This window comes from Columba livia, chromosome 11, assembly GCF_036013475.1.
Source record: "Columba livia isolate bColLiv1 breed racing homer chromosome 11, bColLiv1.pat.W.v2, whole genome shotgun sequence".
NCBI classification, from domain to species: domain Eukaryota; kingdom Metazoa; phylum Chordata; class Aves; order Columbiformes; family Columbidae; genus Columba; species Columba livia.
Window position 1 is genome coordinate 5,977,764 of NC_088612.1, and position 27,717 is coordinate 6,005,480.

General features: G+C 40.9%; 1 protein-coding gene across 1 annotated transcript in view; it reads right to left on the minus strand.

Moving 5' to 3' along the window:
• Positions 1-23,498, minus strand: part of LOC135580557 (uncharacterized) — a 153,928-nt gene extending 130,430 nt beyond the window's left edge. Inside the window, exon 1 of the mRNA XM_065076587.1 lies at positions 23,383-23,498. Coding sequence (XP_064932659.1) covers positions 23,383-23,454 — 72 coding nt within the window. The 5' untranslated portion in view covers positions 23,455-23,498. The remainder of the gene's footprint in view (positions 1-23,382) is intronic.
• Positions 23,499-27,717: the final 4,219 nt, after the last annotated feature.

Consider the following 27,717-nt stretch of genomic DNA (forward strand, 5'->3'; position numbering starts at 1 on the left):
GAAATAGCTTTTCAGTCATTTTTATAGGTGTGTGTGGGTGAGTGCAGATTTCTGTAAAGACATGCATACACAGGGAGTGAATACAGGAGTGTAAAAATGTGTTTGGCCATATGTGTCACAGAAAGGGTATCCTAAATATTTTTAAAGCAACCTTCTATTGATAAGACATTGGTATTTTTCCTTTTTAATTCTGCAGCATGGCTTTGTATTTTGAACGTGCTACAAACACATGGTAAGACTTCAAAACAGAAGCTTTACTTCATCTGTGCAATTTTTGAAAAAAATTAACTCTGCTTTCTGATTTCAGATGATCTGTTAGTTCAAAAATATGCTGAAAATCTTATGGAGTGTTAAAAAATTTTCCTTTTATGTCTACTTTGGTTCAAGCAATAGTAAAGGTACATTTCCTCTCATTTAGTACCACTCTTTTTCTGCTGAGGGGACTACCCCGAGACTTCAGCCATAGTTTCTCCATCCTGAAAGACAGACTATGAAAGATTATTCATCTGCCTTCCTATCTATCTACAGCAATATGGGTATCACTGCTTTTATGATAAAAGCCCCCCGGGAAGCTATGCTGTGCTTATCAGATATGGCAGCAGTTGAAATATCAGACAAGTAAGATAAATAATAAATGAGCCTATATATTTTAATCTGATGTAGGAAAATGTTAACTGTTAATCTGGATAATGGAGACTCCATGTCCTAAAATCCCCTAGCTGTGAACTTGAGGTAACCTCTCTCTGGTAGCTTCAGACTTGACTTTTCACAGAAATCAAGCTTCTGAAGGCATCAGCATTTCTCAAGGGCTTTCTCAGCAGAAAGCACAGCTCCATACTAAACAGGTTAATGTGCTTGCGGCTGATAATTAGTATTCCTTAACTGCATTTACCATCTCAGGACTCAGATCCTGTGCTTTGAGACCTTGGGAAACACTACTGGTTCTTGTCTCGATTTTCCCCAGACCAGCATCTTCTGTAAGGGCCTTTCAGTCCTTTCAGCCTGCTGAAGCAACTGGTGCCTCATTCTTCTAAACTAGCCTTTTTCCCATCTTTGTTTTAGCTGGAAAATTAACATTTGAAAGTGAGGTGCTGTGAGTTTTTAAAGATCCATTCCTAGAAGTTCCTGGAGGGAAAAGGCTCAGGAGCTACAGGTACAATAAGATAAATGGAAAAGCTAGTTCAAACCAGGCTGTGGCTGATTGTATCTGAGGGCTGCTACCGAGTGATCACTGCTGCAATCCAAGTGATGTTAAGTGAGCATAACCTAGCACAACCCCAGACAGGTACTCCAAACAAAAACCCTAATCAGCAGCAATGCTCAGAACCCCCAGACTGGGGACATCTGCTAAGAAACCAAAGACTGAAAGCTAACACTGACCTTTCTCTTACCCTCATCCTCTCAGGTCAGGGACTAAAGCAGCAATAGCACCTCATGTATAATTCCCATATGGTGTGGATGCATGTGTCACATATGCATGTCCTTCCCAGCAGCTCAGTTTTACCTTGGCGTGACCCACACTGTTTTGGTAATAAGGGGTTAGTAGCCAAGCTCCATCACTGCACTATGCTGTGCTGAGAAACAATACCAGGCACAGGAGCATAAAGCCAAGCATCAGACACTGGAGAATCCAACTTTGGGAATGCCTTAGACGATCACATGAATTGCATTTATGTCACAGGTAGCTTTCACTACATGTAGCATGAAAATATAGCAGGTGTTTTATTTATAACTGCCATGGGGAAATACAGTCTGATGTAATTGTTATAGATCTGTTCGTATTCCAGGCAGCAAACTACCGTTTACAGGATGAAATTGTTTGCTGTTTAAACACTGCCAGTCAAGGACATTAATTGCTGTGGGTTAAATTAAACTAGATGGCACAGCAATAAGATTTGAAGCCTGGGAGAGGGGTGGGTAGAAAGGAGGAGAGGAGGAACAATCTTCTCTCATGAATAATGTGATCTGAAAAGGAATCTTTATAGGGACAGATTAATCTGCAAAGAACCAAGTTCAAATCTAGTTCACATCCTACGGGTACACCAAACAGACCAGGGGAAGGCAAACACTGCCCCCACCCCAAAAGCAAGAGTTCAAGCTTTTATCAAGGTATTTATTCCAAATATCTGATCAGCCTAAAGTGCCGTATCATAAGCTGGCTGCCTTCCCAGATAGGACTAGCTGCACTGTGTGACAGGGAGAGGTGATGCTGTCTTGCCGTTTTTAAATGACACTGTAGTAACAGCCAGTAGCAGCAAAGGGGCAAGCCCTCATGGCAACCTTTTGTTTCTGTTCTTTACAAACCTTTGACACACATACACATGCAGACAAAGACATACAGAGCACTATATTCGTTCTACTTTGCAGGGCAAGAGGTAATTTTGGTTTGATATCTTGCAGTTGTATTCACTCTAGGAGTCTTGCAATAAGCTCCCTTTCTCAGCTCATGGGAAGGAATGTTATTTATTCCTATACAAATGTAAGCCCATTGTAAATAAATAAATAGCAGCTCTGGGCACTTTTTTTTGGAGCTGTCTTTAAAAACACTAATCGAAATGTAATGACAGGCTGGCAGGCAGCTTCACTATCCAGACTGCTGATAACCGGCTAAGCTTTCCAGCCACAAAATTAGCATCACACCCGCAAACAAAATTATCCTGTCATTTTCCCTGTCCCAACCCTTTGGGAAAAGGCAAAAGAACCCCAAACCACCACCACCACACAAAACAAAACAACAAAAAACACCGAACCCCCAAAACAAGAGTGTTGTATCATGTTTTGAAAGTCAAGAAATTATGGCATCATTTAGATGAAGAATGGAATTAATTTTTACCATGAAACCAGCAGGGAATACCTGCCATTTCTGCATTCTCCATCAGCCCCATCTCCTCTGGCAGGGGTTTTATAAGACATTACTGTCAGTAACTGGTGTTTCATCTGCTATTAACACCTCTATTAGATACAAAGCCACCATGACCTTCCCAGGATGACTCATTTTGCTCATTCCATGTGAGCAGAGGTTTCTTCTTGCAGTCAGGAAGGAGATGGGCTGTGCCCATGAGAATGATAATGGTCTTTGTCTCCTCATCCTCAGCAGAAGGGAGAAGACAATACCACTATTTGCTTGCAGTAACTGCAGGAGACAACCTGCTATGGCAGGGCACCGGGACCCCAAAAACCAGGACACCAATGGACATCCAGTCTATTTCTGCCTCTATTTGGAACCTCAGAGGGAATAATTTACATACTAACACAGACAGAAACTGACCTGCAGCATTAAATTAATTTCTCACAGCTCCTTGCATTTTGCTTTAAAAAAATACCTTGCAGCACCCCAAATTAATTGCATGCCTAGTCAAAAGAAGACCATAATTAGCAAACCAGGACCTGATTTCCTCAGTATGGGCAATCAGTTTTACCCTGGGGTAATGTTGTTGACTGCAGATGATCTGGTATGCACAAGTGAAGGCCTGTGGTTTTAATCATAGTTTCCAAATATGTAGTGCAGGCAGCAGCAATGACACCAGCAATACTTGCATCTCCCTCTCTTAGGACCACACCAGAGCTTTCCACTAAAAACCTGGCACTTCTGGCTTTTAGGTGTTCGGAGAACTGAGAAGTTTTATGACAATACTATACCTAAGTCAGTATTTAAATTGTATGTTAAATAAATGCAGTGACTATTAGGAGCAGACTTCTTGAAGTTGAACCACCAGGTAGCTGATAGCTATCCTATTACAAACTCCAGAAGCCTCAGTAGACATGCACTTAATAATTGTTTGGCATTAATTTGTCATACAATAATTATCCTATTAAATCTAAATTAAACCCTCCACTCAGACACTTAAGATGAAGTGTGAACATAACAATTAAGAGAGGGGGAAATGGGAAGTGATTTCTGCATCATTTTCAGTGTAAGATTTCAAGATTTTGTGACTAGCAGCAACGGCAGCAAAAGGTATTGCATTGAAAAGAAATCATTCTGAAACTGAAACACTACCGCAAAAAAAAAATTCATCTTCCTAAATTACATATGGTGCACAGCTGAGGGTGGCATCTTGCTACACCGTAAGCTTCCATACGTTTATTTCTTTACCATAAGGACATTCCGCACCGCGCTTCCTTTCTAAGGAACACAAAGGAATTAGGAAAAATAAATAAATTTAGACAATTGACGAAGGCTGAAATTGCTCTCATCTACCTAGCCAAGTAAAAGCTCAAAAAAACAGGCTGATTTTTTTCCTACAAGCTCCTCCTGTTGTCAACAGGATCAAGCTCTCCAGAGAGAGATTCATCCCACCCACCTCAGAGCTGAGACCTGACAGCTAAAATGAGAGAAGGATGAACCCCATCCAAAAACCAAACAGGAAGCCTGAAAAGAGAAAGACTTAAATCTTATGTCCTGAACTGAGATTTGAGGCACAGAGCTGTTCTTCCACACAGAGTAATAGAGCTTGAAGTGTTTAAAATGTCATTAAGTAGCACTGCTGAGCTGAGAACAGTCTGTGGGTGTATAAGATGGTTTTCTGGCCTTTTCCTGACCAATTTAATTCTGGGATCTAGAAGAATGGCTTTTTTAAAGCAAGACAAGATCTCTTTCCACTTGCAATTGCTCAATGAATTTCCACACGGGTTGCAGAGTACCACAGCACATGACTGTCACAGGAGGTTTTCTTCATCAATCCAAACCATTGTTTTCCCAGCATTTAGGCATCGCTTTAAAAAATGCAATCTTCTTCAATAGAAAAACATTATCTTTATGTAAAAGCCTTGCTTAATAGGGTTTTGGGGTTTTATTTTTGCATAGGTTTTAGCTTTTTTTGATCATGTTTTCCTTAGAGACAGTAGGTCTTTGTATACTCCAGAACCCCCAAATACCAGTTGTCGTATTGGTTTTACAGTGTGTGATATTCTTTCTCTCCTCCCAAGCTAAGCCGAGTGTGTCTCTCTCTGTGCCATTCTCCTAGGAGTTAATTACCTCTTCACCTTTCTCTTCCTCTACTAACACTCTCTACTCTGCCAACTGCATTTTCCCACAGAGATGGTATTACTCATCTCTCTAACAAAACTCTAATGATTTCTCAAATTATACTTAGCTCTCCAGTCTGATACTTGTGTCTGTTCTTCAGCTGTACCAGTTTGTCTAATAAATGTCTTATCTAGATCCTTAGACTATTACAGCTACAAACAACACAGCCTTTTACAACAAAAATGTTTTCCTCTAAATCACACAAAAATGTGACAGGAAGGTTCATTGTGGATTAAACTATTCACTGACTCCATTTTTCTCCCATGAGCATGTTTCCAACCACACAAGTCAGCTTGGGTTTAAGAGGTTGGTTTAAAAACTGCAGAAAACAGATCTCAAAGGGGGTAGTAGTATATTGAAAAGGAAGAGCAAGACACTTTGATAGCAGGAGCAAGAACAGTAAGTAACCAGATCTCTGAAAAGTTTATTTGGAATTTAAACACAGATTGAACTGGAAAGGAAACTTGTGTATTCAGAGACATCTGCCAATAACAGACTGAGAAAGCCAGCATAAACAAGGTCTGTTCAGGTAATCATGAGCAAATGTAATTCAAAGCAGATTAAATCAGAGACTTTCTTTATGATGAATGGCACCCACACATGGTATATTTAGCAAAGTTTTGTTTTCAGTGAATTTAGTGCTGGTGAAAAGGCAAGATGGGCAGCCTGGCAGGCTCATTTGAACCCATGGCAGGGGATGGCCAGGCCAGAGCAGCCCCCTCTTCTTCACCACAGCCACTCTTGGAGAGGCAGATCTTCCTATGGACGTTTCCACACTCACCCTGTGCATCACCTGGTGCCTTACAAGCCACAGACAAGCTAAAACCAGGTTGTTGTATTGTCTCCTACAAGACTGCAAGATGGGGAAACCTTGGAATCCAAGAAATATTCTGCAGCAGGGACACAGCATTTGTGCCCAGTACCTATCAGGAAAGGATCGTTCTGTGCTCCAAAACATCACTTCATGCAGAACTGCAAGGGCTCTTCAGCAGCATTACCTCATTCCCATGACAAAAGGTCTTGGATCCATCATAACTATCCATAAAACAATTCCCCATTTGGCAACAGACAGAGAAAGGCTACATATGGAGCTGCAAAGGAGACCTCAATTTTTTCTCCAAGGCAATTTTAGAGATGAAGCAGAAGACAGTCATAGGAGGGTTGACAATGCATTTCTCTGAAATATCTTTCATGGAGATCATTACTGTTTAAGGATTGGAGATTCATTAGTGCTGTTGCCTTTATGGAGCTGGTACCATTAATCCCCTTACTTGAGCAAAACCACAGGGTGTGTTGCTAATGGCTTCCGGGTTGCTTTTTGGATGGTGTGAAACCTATTTGATAATTAGTTCTCTAAATTAGTGCTGCTTCCATTGTAATCACCATCCTCCCCAAATGATTTCACATCACTGTTTTTTTTGCAATAATTTTTTGTCTCATTTCCCATTGTCACCACTGGTATCACACTGATAACATTTGTTTAATCTCTTTCCACAGCTCTCCTGTACATTTACTGTCACCATCTGCACACATATTACATTGATCATATGAGACTTCCTAACTGCATTAGTGTGTGTGGAGATATGAATACATGGAGTGCTTAAAGAGGCCTTTTTAAAAATGTGCTACTCACTGGCTGTGTCCCTGCTGGAGTCCTCTGGGGAAGCCCAAGGAAAAACAATTGTTTTATCCTTCCTAACAACACTAACGCTGCTGCCTACCCCTCTTCTTTCACAGGACCCTGGAGATCTTTTATAGCATCCTACACTGGCACTGCTGTACTGTTAAAGCCTCATGAATGCAACAGTGAATTAATAACACTGCTATATACCATAAACAATTGCTAGCATAGAGGTAGGAGCAGGTCTCCCGCAGAACCATGAGCTTCTGAAACTCAGTCAGTGGATAAACCAGACTTGTCTAGTTTGTCTTTCTCAGGCTGCTCAGAAGATACTTACAGGCTGATTTCCCTCCCTGCCTTTTTTTTGTTGTTGTTGAAGACAAACTAAGGCTCAAAGCCAAATCTGAAATACCCCGGGGCTTTTCACTGCTCTATAAACAGTTAGTTATAGTCATTGATACATTGTTGGCATGTAATAAACCTTTAATGGCCAGATTGCTTGTAAAAATACATATCTATTATTGATGTACATAACAGTTGTGCCTGAAGGCCTTATTTGAGATGAGTTCCCCTTCGTGTTAAGACCTAGGCATGTTCACATTAAACAGACACACTGTAACTCAAAAAAAAAATTAATAGCCTAAATATAGAAGTTAGAGAAGCTCAGTGATTTGGCAGAGGTCACTGTGGAAGTGTGTGGCATACACGGGAATAAGAGCACAACTTTTATGGCAAGTAAATGCTGTACTTAACATTTACTCACTGCTTATATTAGCAAGAAATTGAAAGGGAGAATAAGCTGGAAATGTAATGTGTAGCCACAGATGGCAAAATTCTGTCTAGGACATGTCAGAAAGCCAAAGTACCAATGTAAGAAAATAATTGCCACTGCTTTCTGCTGGTGATGTTCTCCCCTTCCAGAGTTTCACTACCAGAAAAACAAACTCATGAGCTTCACCTTTAGTTCACAACAACACATGATATTTTCCAGCATACCTGCTCTATACCTTATGTACCACAGCATCAATATAAGGGCTTTGCATGGCCAAAGTTTGTCTTTTCCAGATTTGAGACTGGATGATGACTACAGAAGCCCCTGCTGTCACCAGACCCCTGCCAATGAAAAGCATTTGTTTGGATTCACCTAATTTTTGCCCAGGGCCCTGACTTGTGTGACCCAGCCTGCTTTCAGCTTTAAGCAAATCCAGCAAGCAACAGCTGCTGAGCCAAGTACAGCAACCAAGATACACATGTCTAACTATGTTAGAGGAATTTTGTCTTTCAGGGCAGCTTCTTGACCTGCTGAGCCTGAAATAGCTAGAAATTCTCCAAGTAAACTTGTTAAATGCAAACATATATATGCGGGCACAGAGGAAGTGTCTCGGTAGACTGACCTTAAGCATTAAAATGAACAGAAAAATATTTACAGAAACTTTTAATACTGTGCTTTCTGTAAATATACACTGCACAAATTGGTGAAATGTAACCTAAGGAGCTCATGTTCTAGAGAAGACCTTGTAATTTTAATAGGTAGGCAGAAATTTTAAACGAGGATAACATGGCCAGGGGCTTATGCGTAATGGCTTAAACCATGTTACTGTGGTATGGTGTGTGCATACAGTTTCTGCTCACTCCTATTTGATTTAAGCATGGTACACAGCAGTCTCACATACCAAAGACACAGGCACAGCCATTGTGCTCATGCCAGGGGCAGGAGGGAAGGACACAGCAAATTACTGTGGCAAGCTCAGAGTTCAAAGATATTGAGAACCTATCAATTTCAGGCTGCGTAGTAACAGGTACATAAATTACTTACATCAGAGTTTCTGAATTTGCATCTGGTATGAGGTTTTTCTATGCGAAGGCCTGGTTTCAAACTCTTGAGGCTCTAATAAACCTGAGGGATATTTGCTTCCTCCAGGCACCACCACCTCCCAAAGGGATCAGCAGAAATGCTCATGCAGGAATCTCTGGGTTTTCAGGCTAGGGAGCTGCTGGAAGAGAGTTCCCTCTTGAAGTTGCTTTCCTCAGCTTGAAGAGCTCATAGATGGGCATGAAACTAGTGTTTAAAGGGAGTCATACAGATTGTGGGTATAGGGAATACAAAGACATGGAGGACAGGGCAAAATAGGTTGCTCAGGTTGCATTTCAAGCATTCCTACTGAAGACAACAAATAAGGGCCGTTGCTTCATTAGTGAGCCACTCAAACAATAGCTCCCACCACAACCTTGGTCTTCAGTCTGGGCAATGAAGATGTGAGATGACATGTTTACTCTCTCACAGAACAATCACAGTTCTGTTACTGGGAGTAGAACTCATGGAAAACAGCTTCAACTGAGCCAGTTTAATCAAGGTTTATATTTGCTAGTTTCAACAATGCTTTCAAAACTAAAATTTGCACGCTCAGGGGATCCCACCCCCCTGTCAGTTTGCAGCTTATTCATGTTGTGATCCCCTTCCTGCAGTCAGCCCAGAGCAATCTTTTTCTCTTAATCTGCAAGTTCCTTCCAATTTCCTGATTGCTGAAGATGTTTGCCCAGGTAGCAGGAGTATGAGCCAGTAATACTGTGGTTTAAGGAATATCACTATTTCCAGCAGGAAGAATGCAACAAGACATTGAAAACCCCCAGTGGTCAGGGAAATTTGTAAAAACACAACCAACATCAAAACCTGAAACAAACAAACAAAACCACCACCACCACCAACATCACTGCTTAGCACACAGATATTTGCATGTCAATTCCAGCACTTTTGAGACAGGTTTTGCTAATGAAGCTTGAATTCAGGCATTTCTGTACATTAAAATACAAGCAGCAGGGAAGCACAGCCATCAGACTGTTACTAAGGTGTGCAGGACCTGGATTTGACATTGAGTGGCCTTTGCAGGGGAAGCCTGCTTCAAACAGACAACATTCCCAGTGTGAAATTATCATTTTCACAGTGCTTCTTAGTGACCTTGTTTGTTGGGCAGTGAGCATGAGAATTTAACTGCATCCTCCCACCTTCTGTTTTGCAATGGGGAAGGCTCAAAGAAAAGTGTTGGTTATCATTTGTTTCCCCCAAACATGCCATGGAGACTTCAAGACTATTTATTGCAGTTATTCTGAACTGACAGCTGATAAAGTTTCCATTACAGATCTTTAATGATTGGACATAGCTGGGAAACACAGATAATTTACCTTCCCTTCACTCTGTACTTGCCATTTCCAATCATGGAACTGGTTCTTTTTCCCCTGCCCCAGCTCCTCCTCTCCTCTGTTTCATTTTCCCTATAAACTTGAGGGTCAGCTCTAGGTCAGGCACAGATGCAGACAATGTGAACAGATGCGACCTTGCCAACTTTGGTTTATCAGACGGTTTCTGGATAAATTGGATTAAAACACTTTAATTCGTCACCTTCAGAGCATATCTGTCCTTGCTCTCATTGTGTGGCTGCTTCCCTGATTCACCAGCCCTGCACAAGGTGTGCTGGCCACACTTTCTTTTGCCTACCCAATTAAAGCAAAAGCCAGTAATATGCGGTGGAGCTCTGGAGGAAATAAAGTTTTGTTCTCATTTTAGAAGATGTTTAAGCAACAGATTATATATAATCTTCTCAGCACTTTCACCTGCAAGTGTTACAAGAAACCATAGAGAGACAGCACCAGCAACATTCACTTTTCCAGCCCCATCAGCCTCTGCTGCAAAAATCTTCCAAGTGAAACTTTCTGTGGCCCTCAGCAGTCATCATCCATCCCCTGCAATAATGCTTTGTAATTTCTGCCTGTGTTTTTATTCTCCTCTTTCTGCCAATGGAGAGATTGCAGTGCGTTAACACCTCAGGCCTCTGCATTTAGAAATGTGTCAATAGGGTTCAAATGATGACAACCTAAGGTGAAAAGCACCAATTCTGCAGAAGTCTATGAGAAAACAATGAGGTACCCCAAATGAAAAAGAAAAAAAAAAAAAATATCAGACAAGCAGCTCCAAAATACAACTTTGTGGATTCAAAAAGACCAAAATTTGCCTGTCTTTCCATATCCTTAGAAGAGTCAAATGCCAACCAGTTATTCCTGACATGGGCATGTGCTGAATAGATGGCAAATCTACCATTACTTGACTAGGTTACTCCTAAAGCCAGTTTCTCTTAGCATTAAGTAAAAACTTAATGTGTTTCTGTGAGTAATCAAAGAAAACTGACAAACTATATGGATTCAGGCATATTTCAATAGGAGTGAAGGAGATAGTGTATGCTTAGAAGATATTTACACACTTTTGTTAAGTTCCCTGTATTACATTTTAGCTGAAACCAGATACAGAGAAGATCCTTAGGAAAGTCTTTTTTCTTACACTGTTTCTGTCTTGCCCCAAACTAAGCAGCAGTGTTGAAATCCTGCAAGGAAGCTCATTCCCTTGAGGTTGCTAATCAGCATTTTTGACAAAAGTTTGGGGAAAGCTTCCAACTAAGACTTCAAACTTTTATCTGAAGCAAACCAGACTTCCAAATGGCATTCTGGTTTTGTAAGACAAACATTAATAATAATAGCAAAATTAGAATTAAAGATTATTTTTTAATGTTTTATTAACATGAAGGCAGAATTATGCTGGTCAGATCAGTACAGTTACATCAGAGATGAATTTAGTCCATTATTCAATTAATCCTTCAATGCACTCCTGTGGTCAAGGTAATACATTACTATTATCCCCACTTATGTTATTCCCATTACAGACATTAGTTCCAAGAACGTGAACTGTTTATTGTTGAGAGTCCTGATCCTGTAATAGGATGTGCTGGCAGAGACCCCAGTGCCCACACCAAATTCCACTATCCTAAATGAAACTCATTACCCTTCATCAGGACAATTGTCACAAAGAACCATTAACTCCTATTGTGTCCACCCAGTTGAAAACGTGCCTGCACTAATTTGAGCTGGCAATAATTAAACAAAGAATCTGTTTGCATTTACTGTAACTGGGGTGTATTTAATTGATCACCCTGCCTTTTGGAACATCCCCTTGTCCACACGAAAAGGAAGAGGAAACCACAAGCAATACGAAGCATCAAAACAAAGCGCTCTCAGTAATCAAACAGAATAGATGTGGCACAAGATCCACTTCCCTGCTCACAAGTCAGTGCAGCTGAGTACTTATAGCATAGTGCTGGTAATCTTTTTTGTCTTTAAATAACTGGTGAAACAATTATCCTTTTAGACATTTGATCTACCTGCATTCATGATTTGTTTTGCATCAGGGCAGTGCTTTTAAAGAGCAACTCCAAATTGTTCCTGCTCACCGTGTTTTGACTCACACTGTGGAGTGATCTCTGCTGGATTCCTTCTGGGTGTTCTGACCAGATTCCTTTTGGAGGACACTTAGCTAGAAGGTATGTTCCAGAGGCATTTAAATGCTTTGACTGATAATGAGTATTCAGTCTGCAAGGCCAGACTAGAGCTACCTATGGGAAACCCCTTGAAACAGATACAGTGTGGACACAATCCTCAGCACCAACTGTTCTATGGTTTATACTATTTGCTGATGAAGAACAACCCACTGTCTTACACAATGACCATCTGCTAACTCCAGTGAAAATAACATTGCACAAACCAGTCAAGCTGATTGCGTTACTGTTGCAGAGCTGTTAGCACAGACACCTGCCCATCATGAGCCAGAACAATATTCTGGCTCTTTCAAGCTTGGTCCCCAAACAGCTATTAGGTAGCCCAGGAACCTTAGCTACAAACGCAAAAACTCAGTAAGAAATAAGTCTGCTTGCTAGTTAAACTGCAAAGAGCAAATAATAATAGCAAGCAATGTAGGAATGTCATATATTTTATTCATTAGCATTGCTAACGTGGAAAATGTTGCTTTCCCTGTGATGAATCTTAGTTATTATATTTGAATATAGGAGAACATTCAAAATGTTGTGTCAAACATACAAGTACATACTATATATAAGTAACATGGAAAACTGCCAATTTTGAAATATTTTGAAAAGAAAGTTTTTATATTGCCATATATATGGTACACAGATGTTCAATACATTTTCTGAAGTATATAGTATATCAAACATATAGGATGCCTCCCCTCCCTTTCTATGCTCCACCTTCCTTATGGGATATACTAGCTAGATTAATGTTCTTACTAAAAGACCCAAGGGCAACAGATTCATGGAGTGATCCCTGGAGCTAATTGTGCTCAAGACTGGATGATGCTCCCTAACATTTGGAGGCCTATCAGGTATTGCAACTGGTAGCAAATTGCCTCAGATAGAGCTATAATTTTTTTTATTATAAATGTTGCTGGAAGCTGGCCCTCATAGCAGAATGAAAAACAAAATAATGACCCTGTCTTGTTAATCCCTGAGAGGATCTGTTAATTTATTATATATTCGCTTACTGTTTAGTTTTCATGGGTCCTAAAATTTGTACAGGGCCTCAGGGTCTGCTCTGTTCTGTGATTAAGTGAAGCACAAAGCCAGAAATGCTGTTCTACAGCTCCTCGGTTACAATCTGCTTACAAACAATAGATCACTCCACAGTGTACAACAACAAATATGTTTTCCTACTGTCATTTACTAACTCAGACAAATGCTTTCTTATTTACTGCCATACCACAGACCATGAAGAGATCAGGTTCTGCAGTGGACAGGTCACCTGGATGGAAATGGGATGCCCAGGGTCATTCCCAGCTCTGGCACTAAAGCTCCATAGGAATTCTGAGTCACTGCCTTCATTCTTTCCACTGAGGATTCTCTTCCCTCTCACACTAATGAGTCCCCCTCTGACTACTTTAAAACAAACTATTCTGCTAAATAAATATAGTTCATATCACCTGGAGGAAGTGACAGTTTGATTTAGACAGTAAACGTTTATATGTTTTATTTCTGTACCTCCCCCCGCCTCTATGCATACACACACATTTGTCTGTATATACAAATATATACACTCCTAGAAGAGAGGCGAATTGAAGTTTTTACTTGTAAAACAACTACAATGAAGGGTATGAGGTATGAGCATACACAATCTCTTAAGCAACTTAGTCCTGTTATGGTTTTCTTAGTAGATAAACAACAGAAAGGCTTCAGCAAACAAGGAATTTATCCAACTTAGTGAGACACACCTATCACTGTATAGTTTATGTTAGATAATGATCCTGCATCACAGACTTGCTTTGCCAGTGCAGTGTGGCAGAGGTGGCTCAGTGCACCATCCAGCTCCTTGGGTTCATTGCCAAAACCTACTAATGACAACAAGGACCCTTACTGATGTAAATAACAGATGCCTGCAATACAAATGTAGAAATTCCAAAATCATTTGGTTGAAGCATCAGTTCACTAGCCTTCTACACAACATGAAACCACCAGCTCTAAGACACCAATAAACTATTTCCTCTGAATGCTACAACAGTACAGCCAGAGGAACAACTCACAACATGAATAAGTGTGAAAAACAGAAAAAAGCAGAAGAAAACCACATTAAAGAAACAGACAACAGTAAACTGAAAAAAGCTTTTTCCCTGCTCTTGTAAGAAATAATGCCAGCTGGAATAAAGATCAAGTTTCCCATTTACACTTTCCATGGCTTATTTTTTTTTCTACAATGAAAAAGAAAATCAAAATATGGAAGATGACATGTTTTCTTGTTGAATGTAACTGAGTGTTTCCCATGGAGGCATGCCGTGTCACCACATTAATGGATTTTCACTTAACAGTTGCTTTTGCAGGTAGCAACAACCTTCGCCTTTGTATATATCAGAATCCAAGTAGACAAAATAATTTATTTACTAGAAAAAAGAACTTCCTTAGACAACCAAACCAACCAAGGGAGGTTTTGGTTGAAGAAAACAAAGCAAACATGGAAGTGACAGCTGGAAATCTGTTTTCTAGCATTTACAAACACTGATGAGATACTGAAACATAAGATTTGTTTTGGCTTCTTTGTATAAGTGTTTATTTCTACAGAAGAAATAGATTTGCCAGAGAATAAAAAGAATCCTACTTTAAGAGGTACATGTTTAACATCAGCCATAGCCCTTCCCAAGCAGAGATTACACCAGAAATGGAGATCTCTATGTCTTCCTTAGTTGTATTCAATTTCCTCAAGCTATGACTATTAAAATGAAGGTTGAACCATCGAAGTGTCATTGAGCTCTGAGGAAGGAGAATGAACTGAAACTAAAACAAACTACTCATTATGAACAAAAAAACCCCACACACCAAAGGCATGTATTCTAAGCAGAAAGTGAATATAATTCATATTAATAATAATTAATGATAATTCATATTAATATTTAATATTAACCTCATGCCAAAAATCTGACTGCAGCATGAGGATTTCTAATTTGTCTGTTTTAGTTACTGCTGAGTAAGATCTTCAGGTTTGATGCCTACTTTATAAATTCCTTTAGTGAAGGAACAATGGACCAGATTATGATCTTGCTTATGGCTGTGTAAATCTTAAGTAACTTCACTATAATCACACTGCTATAAATATTTACAGTTCATTGTAAACATTTTGAGAATTGTAGTGGGATCAAGCTTTATAGAGTACAAGACACTTTACTGGAAATGTAGGTTTTGTACTTGCAAACACCATCCACAGGGCTTAAATTTACTGCTATGAGCAACACCTACTGGTGTAAGGCAAACCCAGTTCCCTCAGTCAGGACTCAGAAGACTCAAAGAGTGTCACTTAATCCCTTGTTTCTTCTGTAGGAGTTGGAATGGACTCAAGACAAATCTCAAAGCAGCATTGAGTGGGACTGCATGCAAAGATGGTTGGTTGGTTCTGGTTAGGTCCCACCAGGACCCTGGGAGATGAACTGTTTCAGAGAATGAAAGGCAATACTTTGCTGGCATTAATCCACTGAGGATCTTGTCATCCCTGCTTTTTTCATTTCCTAAACATGACGTGCATATTTCAAATTACACATTTTTACCTGATAATTATTAATAAGATAGGGATAGAGTCAGCAAATAATGGCTCGAGAAGGAACATTTAATTTCCAAGAGTGTCCTGAGAGATGCTTCATTGAGGGGAGCCATAGCAATTACTTGCAAATTCAGTGTCAGACACACCTCACTAATTCAAGAGTCAGGAAGACAATGTGCATTAGCCCTAGGAAGGTTGTAGGTAGTGATAATCAGATAATGAACATCATAGTGGTGAATCTACAGGCAGAAATTACACAGCTGCTTGCCTGAGATTTGAAATGCAAATTATTTTGCAGATTTACTCAACAGAATCTCAATCCTTTTTAACACTTTGCCTTGGTATTGTTGGGATGATTCCTCATTTCCCTCATGACCTTTGGCAGATGTTTGAATTTGCCTTGGTGATGAGGATTTTGGCTGTTAGGTGTTGAATTCAATATACTTTCGAGTTGCAGGGAATTTAAGGACAAAGTGCAGAGAAGCAAAGTTCAGCAGTCAACATGTTAAGTCAGTGCTATTGGATCAGTTTTCATGAGTAGTACATTTCTACGCAGCTGGATTTGACTATGTATTAATACAGTTTATACCAGGCCCTCTTGGGAGAGTCATATGCTTAAATATATCTTCAAATGTTAGTCAAGACAAAAGCTGCAGACTGAAAGGTAAAATAATGTGCTAACATCAGTGGATTACATCAGTTTCTTGGTTGACAATGTCATTAAAGACATGGCACATGGTAAAATGGTACTAATTCAGGTTTTGTAGTAAACAATACTTAAGACTGAATGAAATACATTGAAAATTGAGATAGTCAGGCCTTAGAACAGAAAACTATTGTCCTTCTAGGGAAGCCCTTTGATTCACTCTACACCAAGGGACAACACGGAGCATAGGATGAACCTGGCTGCCAACCTCCCATGCTGCTCTTCATACCACTGCACAGAAACAAAACCACTGGCAGATCCAAGCAGGAGTCCCCGATCACAGGGAGATTTTCTACAGAGCATTAAGACTTCTCCATAAATACAGGAATGGGCTGGACCAGCCTGACTGTGCTAAATATCCATGCTCACTTAAACTGAGTATGTTTTATGTGTTTCTCTAAAATACATGGGTAGTATATTCAGCAAAAGTGACAGAGAAGCCTCAAGTACAAACACGCACCAAGTGATATTTCTGATATAAAGGTTAAGACTGATTCAAATTGCTTTTATCCTTCCCTCCTGATGGGTAGGAAAATGTTAGTTTTACTGTTCCAGAATGTTCTCTCTCAGGATCTCACTACTTTGCCCCCAAAATTTACTCATTCTCTTCCTCCAAAGTTGCAAGAACAAATTACACACACAATTATTTGCAATCTGAAATGCCTTTCATGGCAAAATGCTAACAATTTTGGTCCTAAACCTTATAATTGGACATTGGTCAAATAGCAACTACCCTTTTCTGACAGCTGTTGTCCTTACTTCCTACCAATGCTAAGTCATGAGTCCTTCAATCCTTTGCTAAAAGAGGGAATGATTTCCTTTTGCTGAAAACTGTTTTGATATTATACTCTGATCATGGCCATCCCTCTGAATCATGATGGGAAACCTAAAAGCTTTGACATTAGACAGATGATAGATAGCTGTGGAATTTTATCAGTTAATATTTGCAAAGTGCCTAGAGATTTCAGAATAAAGGAGGCATGAGAAATGCAGAGACTTCTTGTTATGTTTCAATGCATGAATGCAAAAAGAAGAGAGGGCGGGAAGAATCGAGTCAAATAGTATGGTAGGCCTCAGAAAATTCACCACTTCAATCCATGACTTCCCTGTCCTCTACTATCTCAATTGGCACTCGCAGAACTAGACTTCATTTGTTTCCTCCAAGATTTCCTTTAAAAAGGATCTGAATGGAGCTTGGGATTTCTATAGAGCATACATAATTAGTGCTGGAGGACTCCGATTATCTCTTTATACCACTCCTCAACATTAGACACAATTCCACATAATGAGCCTTCCCTTGAACAAACCTGGTCTAAGACAGTATCTCCTAGGAGGCTGATTCACAGTGTGAGGAGAAGAGCTTCAGCTTTCCATCATCTGTAGACACTGGTCCTTTTTCTTCTTCACCTCTCATTAATCCTTATGGGAGAGCAGAAGAGCAATATATTGCATTAAAGAGAAAATACCTGTCCCCTACCATTTCCTGCTGGTAGAAACTGTGGGACAACCAACTGCTCATCTTTTTTCTTCTTGTCATTTTGTTTCTATGCTTGTTCTATTTTAATTAAAGTGAGATGAACAAGCCACAAGACAAGTGCAGGAAAGCTACACTGAATATACATCTGCATTTTAGTTTAATAAAAATTTAAAAGTTCGGATATTAAATAAAATCACTTCCCCTAAACAAAGTGGGAATTAAAATAATACCCAACAGCAACAACAAAACCAGGAAAGATCATGATCAATTAATGATGAATATTGCATTGCTTTTTGTTTACCTTATATCAGTTCATACTCAAAGAGATCATTTGGAAGAGGGGGAGAACTATTAGGGGAGTTTAGGGAAATACCAAAGCCTCAAAAGCTCGGCTACAAAAGAGAATAGCAGACAATAGCAAAAGACCTTGAGGAACATGAGCCTAATTACAGAAGTCAGCCATGCATTTTGTTATCACTCCATTACAATGAACAGAAATGAGGCTGGGATTGAACATCTCTGCTCAGGAACACCTTGGGAACAGGAGTAGGGAAACACCTGATCTGCCCTGGTATTAGTTATTTAAGTTCAGAGAACTGATACAGAGCTGATTTCAAAGACAAAAATTAATAATTGCTAAAGATCAGAAGTTCAGAAAACATATTCAAAGAGGGACTGAGTAAATAAAATTCCTATAGACATTTTTCATAACAGTCAATGGGGCAGGTGAGCTAACAAGGGAACTCATGACAGGGAGAAATAACCATTAAACTGCATGGTTACTTGTTTAGAAACAATTTTCTTGTGCCAATAGCTAGAAATTGCACAAGCTTCAATACTTTTATTTGTACTTAAGTGAGAGGCCACTTGTCAAATATTTGCACAGAATAAACCTCAGTTGAAAGCATTTGAATGTATGCTTTGCCTTTTGCTTTAAATATGGTAGTAATCCCACCTCTATTCAGACGAACTCTTAAGAGTCATGCTGTGCTGAACCGTATCTCATCCGTCTTTTGAGATTCCGCATTAAAAATTGTTTTTTACTTCAGCAGTGAACAAAGCTATTCCCATGCACAGTTTGTTTGTAAAACACTGTCAACCAAATGGGTCTTAAGAAACTGCATATTCTTATAAAGCAAAAACACAAACAGACACCCTCCCCCTTTCAAAATGTGAATGGCAGTAGACAAACACGACAAACCAAAGCCAGCTAGACTGCTGATTCCTTTGGGACAGACAAGCTTGTTTGCAACAGCATCAAAGACAGCAGACAGACAGCCCAGCCTGCTGCTGGGATGATGATGCTAATAAACAGTGTGGAGGTGCTAAAGTAGATGACATGGTGCTGTTTCAAGAATCAGGCCCCATAACAAGTGTCTGAGGATAGGCTGGTTAAAATGCCTAGTGTTTCTCCTCCTAGCCGTTTTTCTGAATTATTTTGCCACTCCTGCCTAAGCTTGTGATAGAGGCAGTATTTTTCTTTCTGTAGACAAAGACCCATTGTTTAACGCTTCTGAATGCTATGACAACTAGAAGGGTGAAAGGCAACCTGCAAGTGACAGTAAATGCATTCTCTCTCATTTTTAATATCCAGTGTGTGTATCTGTAATGTACTGTTCAGCATGATTCTCCAAGGCTGCTTCGACAGACAGCTGGCAAAGTCGATCCATTGTCAAACCAATAGCAGCTTTTGCTCTTCAATCAAGAAGTTTTGGGTTCCTTGTTTCTGTGTTTTATGATGATATAGTGGCATCAGTTGGAGGCACAGATTGACATGGTTTGGATGCAAAAAGTGAAATATATTCCCCTACCCAACTGACCCTGCTTTTGTTTGCCCTTTTCCTTCCTTTTTGTAGCTTAGCTTAATAGATCCAAACAGCCTTCATACCACAAGAGAGAAACATTTCCTGCCCAGTCAGCAGAGCTAGTTTCACATTTCCACTTAAACTCAATGTTCTCAGGACACATTCAAAACAGAAGACAGATGTTTGATAAGTATCTAGTCTGGGTGGAAACATAGAACATTGTGATATATGAGGAAGAGAAGCAGAACCTTTTCCTTGCTCCTAGGTGAAAAAACACATTGTCTTAGCATTTGCAGTGGAAATCTAGATTGCATCACATAAAGATATGCCACACAGTACAACTTTGCAACTGGCTTTGTTCTGGTTTTGGAAGCATTTTTATACTGATACCCATCTCAGACTAGTAAATTTGACAGCATCTCTTGGCTAGATAAACTGCTGCCCCCTTGCAGGTCACTAGGTGGTGATGGGGAATATTTAAACAGCTCTTAATGCAGATGGTGAAGCTGCAGACCTTGCTGTATTTAATAAGTGAAGAAACACTTGCTGCTCCCCGTCATTGCTTTCAATTCTGCTCACATCATGTAATCTCAGACAGCATAAATTGCCATCAGTGTGAGATACCAGGAATGCCTCAAAAACCATCATGGAGTTCAGTAGGAGGTGGAGACTGAAGAGCATCTCTAGACCATCCCTCTGGGGTATAGTGTTAATTAACAAGGTTCTATCTAAAGAATTTGTTGAGTTGGTTATTTGAAAGAAAAAAAGTCCACCTGGGATTCTAGAAACAGGACCCATTTTAAATTATATTCCTTTTTATACAGCTTGGACACAGCATAAACAAGTGTCTAGAAGGGAAAAGTCTTCCTAAAATAAAAAGGAGCTGGCTGCTCTCTGCTGATGCTTTAGCACCATGTCTACCAGTGTCTGAGAAGAACAAAGCTGAGAAACAGAGATTCAGCACTGATAAGATAAAGCCACTATCTCTGAAGCACTTGAACCCCACAGCCCACTAGAAAAAACACTCACAGACAAAGCCTTGAGCCTGAGAGGGAGATACAGAATGGGAAGCTAAGCCTGTGACACTTTGAGTCTGCCTTGTTAAGAGTCAACCTGGAGAAATAAACACCAAAAAACTATCAGCTGATATGTTTTGTTGCTTATTTCAGGGTTGGGGAACAGAGAAACTCAGAAGAGGGAACAATTCTTCCGTATCCCAGACACCCACCTAGAACTTGAAGCAGGAATTCCCAGACCTACCCACTCTTACCTATTCCCAGTGGCTTGGAGCCAAGAAAACCTTTATCTTTTCAGGAAGTTTCTCATCTCCATTTTTTTTTTTCTTGCACATATTAAAGCACCCTAAATAAGAGAATTTTTAAGTGCTGACAAACTGGAAAGTATTCAAAGAAGAGCAAGGAGAAATGAATTATGAGTGCTGGAGGGACTCACTCGCAAGGGAAGATTAGAAGAACTAAATATGTCTAGCTTGGCAGAGAGATGACTAAGCAGGGGGAGGGAAGTGATAAATGTCTACAAATATTTGAAGGGCGTATACACTGAGGAGGGAGATTCTGCAGTGTGAGCCATACCAGGTGGTGGGATTAGGAGCAAGGGGATGTAATCAGAAAAGGAAAAAAAACCCACAAACAAAAAAACCCCACAATAACAAAAATACCCCCCTCCCCCCAACAACAACAAAAACTCACAAAGCAAACATTCAACTGAAGACTAGATGAACTAAAGTCCCTATGAAAGCGATGTATACTCATGTCCCCCACACAGGGGACATAGAGATTTTCTTAGAGGTAGAAAACTCCGTATACGAGACATATGGGAGGGCTGTGTGAGTGCTTTGATGCATGCAGAACTAAGGGAAAGAGTTGTGCCTTGATGCTGTGAGACAAACAGGAGCCTCAGTGGACAACAGGTGTCCCACAAACACTGTCAATTAGTGAACTTCAGACAGGAAGCGAAGGTAGTTTTGTATCCAATTGAAATCACAAGAGGAAGGTTTTTGGGAATAATTTGGGAATAATAACCCTGAACTTGGTAGAGCTACAGGACATTATCTAACCAGATATACTCCAGACATATGGTGGTCCCCGGGAAGCAGAAAGCTTTGGGTCTGTTAAGTGTTCAAAAAACTTGGTTGTAGAAAGCCTAAAAGAACAAGAAGGAGGACAAAAGCATCATATTCCCCTATCTTGACCCAGGTTAACCACCCCCCAGCTTAAAGAGGGTGAAAGGAGACAGGATAGAATGTGCTTCATCCCCCAACTTAGTTTCTGATGCCAAGGCTCACCAGTGTTCCCTTTAACACCTTTAAATTCAGGAGCCAAATGTAGCCAACTCCTCCTTCAAGAAAACAATAAACCTATTTTCCTTCTACTTTCAGACATAAAGGACCCCAGCCTCCAGCACAGATGTCCCCCTAGTACATCATTTCAAGCTCTCTCCTGCTATACATCAGAACACCCATCAGAACAAGTGGAAAGACAAAGCAATCAAGAGATCATCTCCAAGGGCATGTAATTGAAGGTTATATTCTAGACCTAGATCAGCTGGAGTCTAGCCAGGACATAGAGCTCAATTGCTTTAGAGGCACAGATGAACAGTGCCTTCTCCTGCCAATACATGAGGGACAGATCTCTATTTTTGTCCTCCTGGACCAGTGTCACTCAGCCCTCTGTCCACAGCACTCAGCTGTTTTGCCTGAGAAGATGGCACAGGTCCAAGGTAATGTAATAGAATGCTTTGAGTCCTCCCTTAAGAGACAGTTCTCCAGTGCTAAACCTCTCCCTTGGGCAACCTTGTGTAAACCAGGCAAAAGGAATTCCCACAAGTCTGCATACAGGAAGCATGTCAAGGCCCTTCTTTTTTAACTGGATTTGATTTAAAGTTCGATGGAAAACCACAGCCTCAGCTTGTGTTTTCAGGGTGCCCCATGTCCCTGTCAGAGGACTGCAGGGATAAAGTCCTGTGACAGAGAACTCTAAACTGTGTGATGTGATGCTCATCTGTTTGGCAAGTAAAGTTAAGTCAAACAACAGCGTACTTTTGTAGGAGGAAACAAAAAGAGACAATATTTGACCAAAGTGACATTTCAAGCTGATGACTATGTTCTTCTAAAAACCAACAGAAACGGGTGCAAATGAGGCAGCCAGAGGTCACAGAAGTTTGTGTGGTGGATCAGCCCAACTGGACAATAGCATCATAAGAGAAAACATATTTCCCCTCTCTCCCTGCAGAAAACTAACACATTGCTGAGTATGGCCCTTCACATTTGAAACAACAGCACTAAAAGCCTCAGCACAAGGAGTATCCCATTTTGCTTGGGGAAAGCACAGACAAGGGAAGAACTTCATCTTTGCAGGACAGAAGTGGTAGAGACACATAGCAGCTTTTTTGGGATTTCCAGTATTCCAGGCACTCCAATTCAAGCCCAAAGCCAGCCATTGTTTCCAGTAAGCCAAAACCTCTAAGTAAAAGATGCTCTTAATAATTCCCACCAGAAATTACACTGGAGAGCCATCACAAGGTCCTCCCACTCCAACAGAGTTGGCTGCCCAACAAACAAATTCTTATCATCTGTAAGAACCAAGTCTCAGAGCTCCTTGTTCACAAACCAGGCCTAGCACAGAGCAGCTGCAACTATCTTCACATGTGGAAACAAGCATTAGACATCCCAAGGAAAACACAGTAAGACAGGTGATAACAGATACGCTCTTCCAAAAAACACAGTTCTCCTGCTAAAAGAAAGGATGAGAAACCTCAACAGAGCTATCACATAGCTCCTGCTCTCCTTATGCTGTATGAAACATAATGACATACCTTGGTCTGAGGGCAGCACTGGGTAAAACAGGCACTGAGTCCACTGTAGAGGCAGGTTGGGTTTTGACGCATCAGGAAAAGCCACAGCTACTGTTCAAGGCTCAGCTGAGCAAGTTCTGAAGTCACAGTACCCGTAGTAACGCAGTCATAATGAAACAGCCAGGCTTGTCCTCATGCAACATCACGGATTCCAGTGTCCCAGTATGGCTGTAGGGAGTACAGTCCTGTTATAGCTCTTTTTATTAATTAACCAGATGTTTAACTTCAGCATCCTGGCTAAATTCCAGCATGGAGAATTACATTTCCTTTCTCTACCCAGCCTTCACTCCACAGCCTCAGCCAGAGCAGCTTTTCCCCAACACACTCCTGGTGCAGTCACTGCTGAACAGGTGCAGTGAGTTACCCCAGAACAAGCTGCATTTCAACAGCAGGTGAGAAACTGCTCTTCAGTCTGCATGACCCCAAGTCTCACAGACCCTACTGTGTAAACATAAGGCACTATTATCTCCACTCTCCACATGGAATCACTTTATGGAATTTATTATTATTATTTGGATCTCAAATTGAAACCCTCTGGCCATGTAGGAACAGTAAGCCTGCTTAGGGAACGCAGGAAGCAGCTAAAGTGGTGAAGAGGCAAAGATTTATAACAGACAGAAAAGAAATTTTCTTTTCTAGCAACAAACTCCATCTTCCTAACCTATTTCTGCCATTCTTGCTACTCTCTACCAAACTTCTGACAGGTCTTAGAGACTAACACTTACCATGCTGCAAGCTGTTCCTCTAAATCCCATTTCATTATAGTTTATAACCACCTGGCTAGATTCCCTGGGTGGTATTTTTCACTCTTTCTTGTAGTCCTCAAGAGTATCTGTATTGCCCATACTACAGCCTCCATATTTACCAACCCCTTCTTCTCTCCAGCATCACCTCAGCTGCCCCTAATCTTTTTGTGTCTTCCTGCCAATCCCCCACCCAGAGATTGGCAATGGCATTCACCTGTCTCCTAAACAGAATCGCAACCTCAACCCTTTCCTTTGCTTCAGTAAAACCTATTTCTGTGAGATTTTAAAAAATATATTTATTCTCCTGATAAAATTCTGCTAAGTGAGGATTTAGAGGGAGATCTATGAAAGGAGAAAAATAGCAACGACAATGAGGAGTCCTCCCCAGATTGTCTTTCTGAAAGCTCAAAATGGGTTTGTAACAGCATGAAAGTGCTTCCTGATTATTTCCAAGCTGAAGCTCAGAAAAGCCTCCAGAGTGGACAGTAGAGGGGAGAGCATGGATGTCAGCAACTGAACAGGAGCATGTCTAAAGGGATGGGGGGGCGAGTAAGGAATATAAAAAAAAAATGCAGAAAGAAGGAGTGTGACAGAAATTCTCTGGTCCCTGGCGCTTTCCCTGTGATGCTAAAGCAGCCAGGGTGGTAGAGTTACAAGGGGGACTCTGGGCTCCGTTTTTTTTTTCTCCCCACTCTAAAAACTTTCAACTATTCCCCACTGTGATGGGGGGAGCAGTTTCTTAATCTCTAGGTCTGTGTGCACCCACTTTATGCTCTTCAGCAAGAATTTGGAGCAAAAGTTTCAACCAGGGCTTATCAATTTCCCTCCAAACTGTCAGACACATCTTCCTACTTTACAGTGACTTGTCCCTTCATATATTCCTCTTGTAATACGAATCAGGCTGAACCCCCAGACACCCTGGGAGAGCACAAGGGGAGGACCTGGACAGATGCCACCACTGCTGCTCACACCTGTCCCTAGAAGCAGCAGCTCTGGTTTGTGAGGGGACCAAAAACCTCACACTGTGTTCCCATGGTAACCAAAGTGTCACGTTCATCACCCTCTCATTTCTGGAAGAAAAAGATATAGGTCTGATGAAGAAAAATCCAGGAGTCTCAAAGGGTTTTGCTGAGGTTGGGCAGTGGTTTAACATCATTACTCACACCATTCATGCCAGGGGCTGTGGCATGGTGGCACACAGGTTTGAGCAGGAGGCTGTCTGGGATTAAAATACATCCAGGCATATACATACAGTTCATGCTTCATCTCCTTTGTCTTACTTTGAAGCCAGGGACACATGATCAAATTACAATGGCTACAGAAGTTACTAGATGTTAACAGAAGAAGTTTCAGCTTCACCCTTTCCAGCTCATATCTGGGGATAATGGTTGCTATGAGTTATCTTTGCTCAGTGGCACACGGTGGCTTATTAAATCAGAGTAATTTAATAATATGGCTGAAGTTGGAGTTGCTCTGCCCAGGGCAGCAGAGACCTCTGTGTGCACCAAGTGCCTTCAGTGATCTGCTACAGCCTCATCATCCCACACCTTCCTCTGTGTCCCAGAAACCAGACCCAGCTGGGCTCCAACATTTCCATTAGCAGGAATCTGTATGAGCTTCTCTGCTGTGAGTACACAGCAACAACTAAAGCATTACCATGCAGATTTGAACATGGGGGAGCTCACCTTTCAGTTCTAAGACAAACATGCTACAAAAGGGAGTTGAAGATGCATCACTGGACCCTTTTGGAGCTCTCTGATGTGTTCTTGCTGGAGGCATGAGAAGCTCTAACGCTGGAGGATTTATTTCAATCACTTTAAAATCAGTTCCCCCAATTAGTAGGTATTTTTATGGAAAAAAAAAACAAAAAAAAACAACAACCCACAAAGTAAGAGGAACTTCCAGCCTGAACTACAGAAAAGAGAGACTTTTAAAATGATGCTTAGGAGAAAGTATCTGCTCACAAAAGAGGACCATGCCTGTGACTGAGATGAAAAGGGGAAGGGAAGAACGGAAGAGAATGGCAGCTTTACAGACAGTCCCTGGGTAAGGCAGGAATAAGTGATTTTAGCGCTCCACTGTCTCCACATCCCCAAGCTGAAGCATCAGTCTAGCAAGATGCAATATTTAGGTGATCTGGTATCACAAGTCAATGGACAACACGGGGTAATATCGCCTGACACTCAGGAGTGGGAGGAGTCTAAAAAACTCCAAAGTCCAGAACATTAGTGAAGTTGCTACTAATCCTTCATTTGAATCCTCAGTTTTATTTTTATTTGGTTTTCTCTCCCTAGGCAGTTTAGCTGGCCCAGTAGTTCAGTGTTGAATTCAGATTTTTACCTGTAACTGGGGCAAGCACCTTAGCTAAGATGTTGCCCTTTTGTTGCAAACTTGGTTTCTCTGGCATCCTCAGACTATCAGGGCTACACCACTACTCCAAGGCTTCATACTTCTGACAAGGTGGCAAGGTAGCTGTGTGATGCTGCAAAGACAATAGGCTTTTTCCAGATCCCTGTAGGTGTTTAACCAAGCAGCAGCACCTCTGAGTCACTTACGGATTGCTCACAGCTAGCTACCCTGGGAAAACTCAGTCACCTTCAAGATATTAATAGATACAAAGTTCCTTTGTTCCTGGGGAGTGGGCAGGGGACACTTCACCATTTATGATCTGCAATTACTCTCCCACCCAACAGAAAAGACTTCTTTGGCCAGTGTCTACAATTACTGGGGCATGAGCGGTGTGATTTCTAACAGGGCCAGACAGGACTGAGCGTCCCAGTGTGCCACTGTCTCACTCTCCATCTCTGTCCCTTTGTGATGCTCAGCCTGCTGAGTGCTTCCCATCAATGGCGTGGGGTTACCAAGCAACATTTGTCGTGTCCCTCAGTGGGCTGATGATCAGATTTTGAAGACAAGGGGTTTTTGTGAAGGGTGAAGTAACTTTCCCCTCTCTCTTTCTGTCTCCTCTCTTTGTACTTGATGAGATGAAAAATGAATCATTTCGAATGTGACAGATCAAATCCTACATTCGGTTGCTCTGGGGTAAATCTTGTTGAAATTTGTCTTTGGGGAATAAATTCACTGCTAGATGCTAAGACTGAAGCTGCACACCCAGCACACACATCCGGAATGCAGCTAATGTTCCTGCATCATCCACATCACAAAAAGAAGCTAGAACTGGCCAAATCATAGATAAAATTATTGGCAAATAATTTATTCAGCCATAGTCACGAAGGAATTAATCTTATCCATTATTCTCAAACATGACTCAAGCAATTCCTGGAAATAACACAGCTAAAGTCTCTTGCTCTGCACTGCAAACCCTAAGATTTAAATTCTTATTTAATACCACAGCTCATTCCCTCTTGCTATTACGTTCAACAGTGTGCTGGTGCTGTTCATGTGCCAATGACACAAGGTTATAAGGCTGAGACAGTTCAAAATGTTCTCTCCGCATCAGTAAAGCTAAAAAGTACAAAGCAGCTCTTAACCCGAGAGCAGCCAGACCATCTGGCACAGTGGCTTCAGTGTGTGCTCCAGGGCTCTTGGC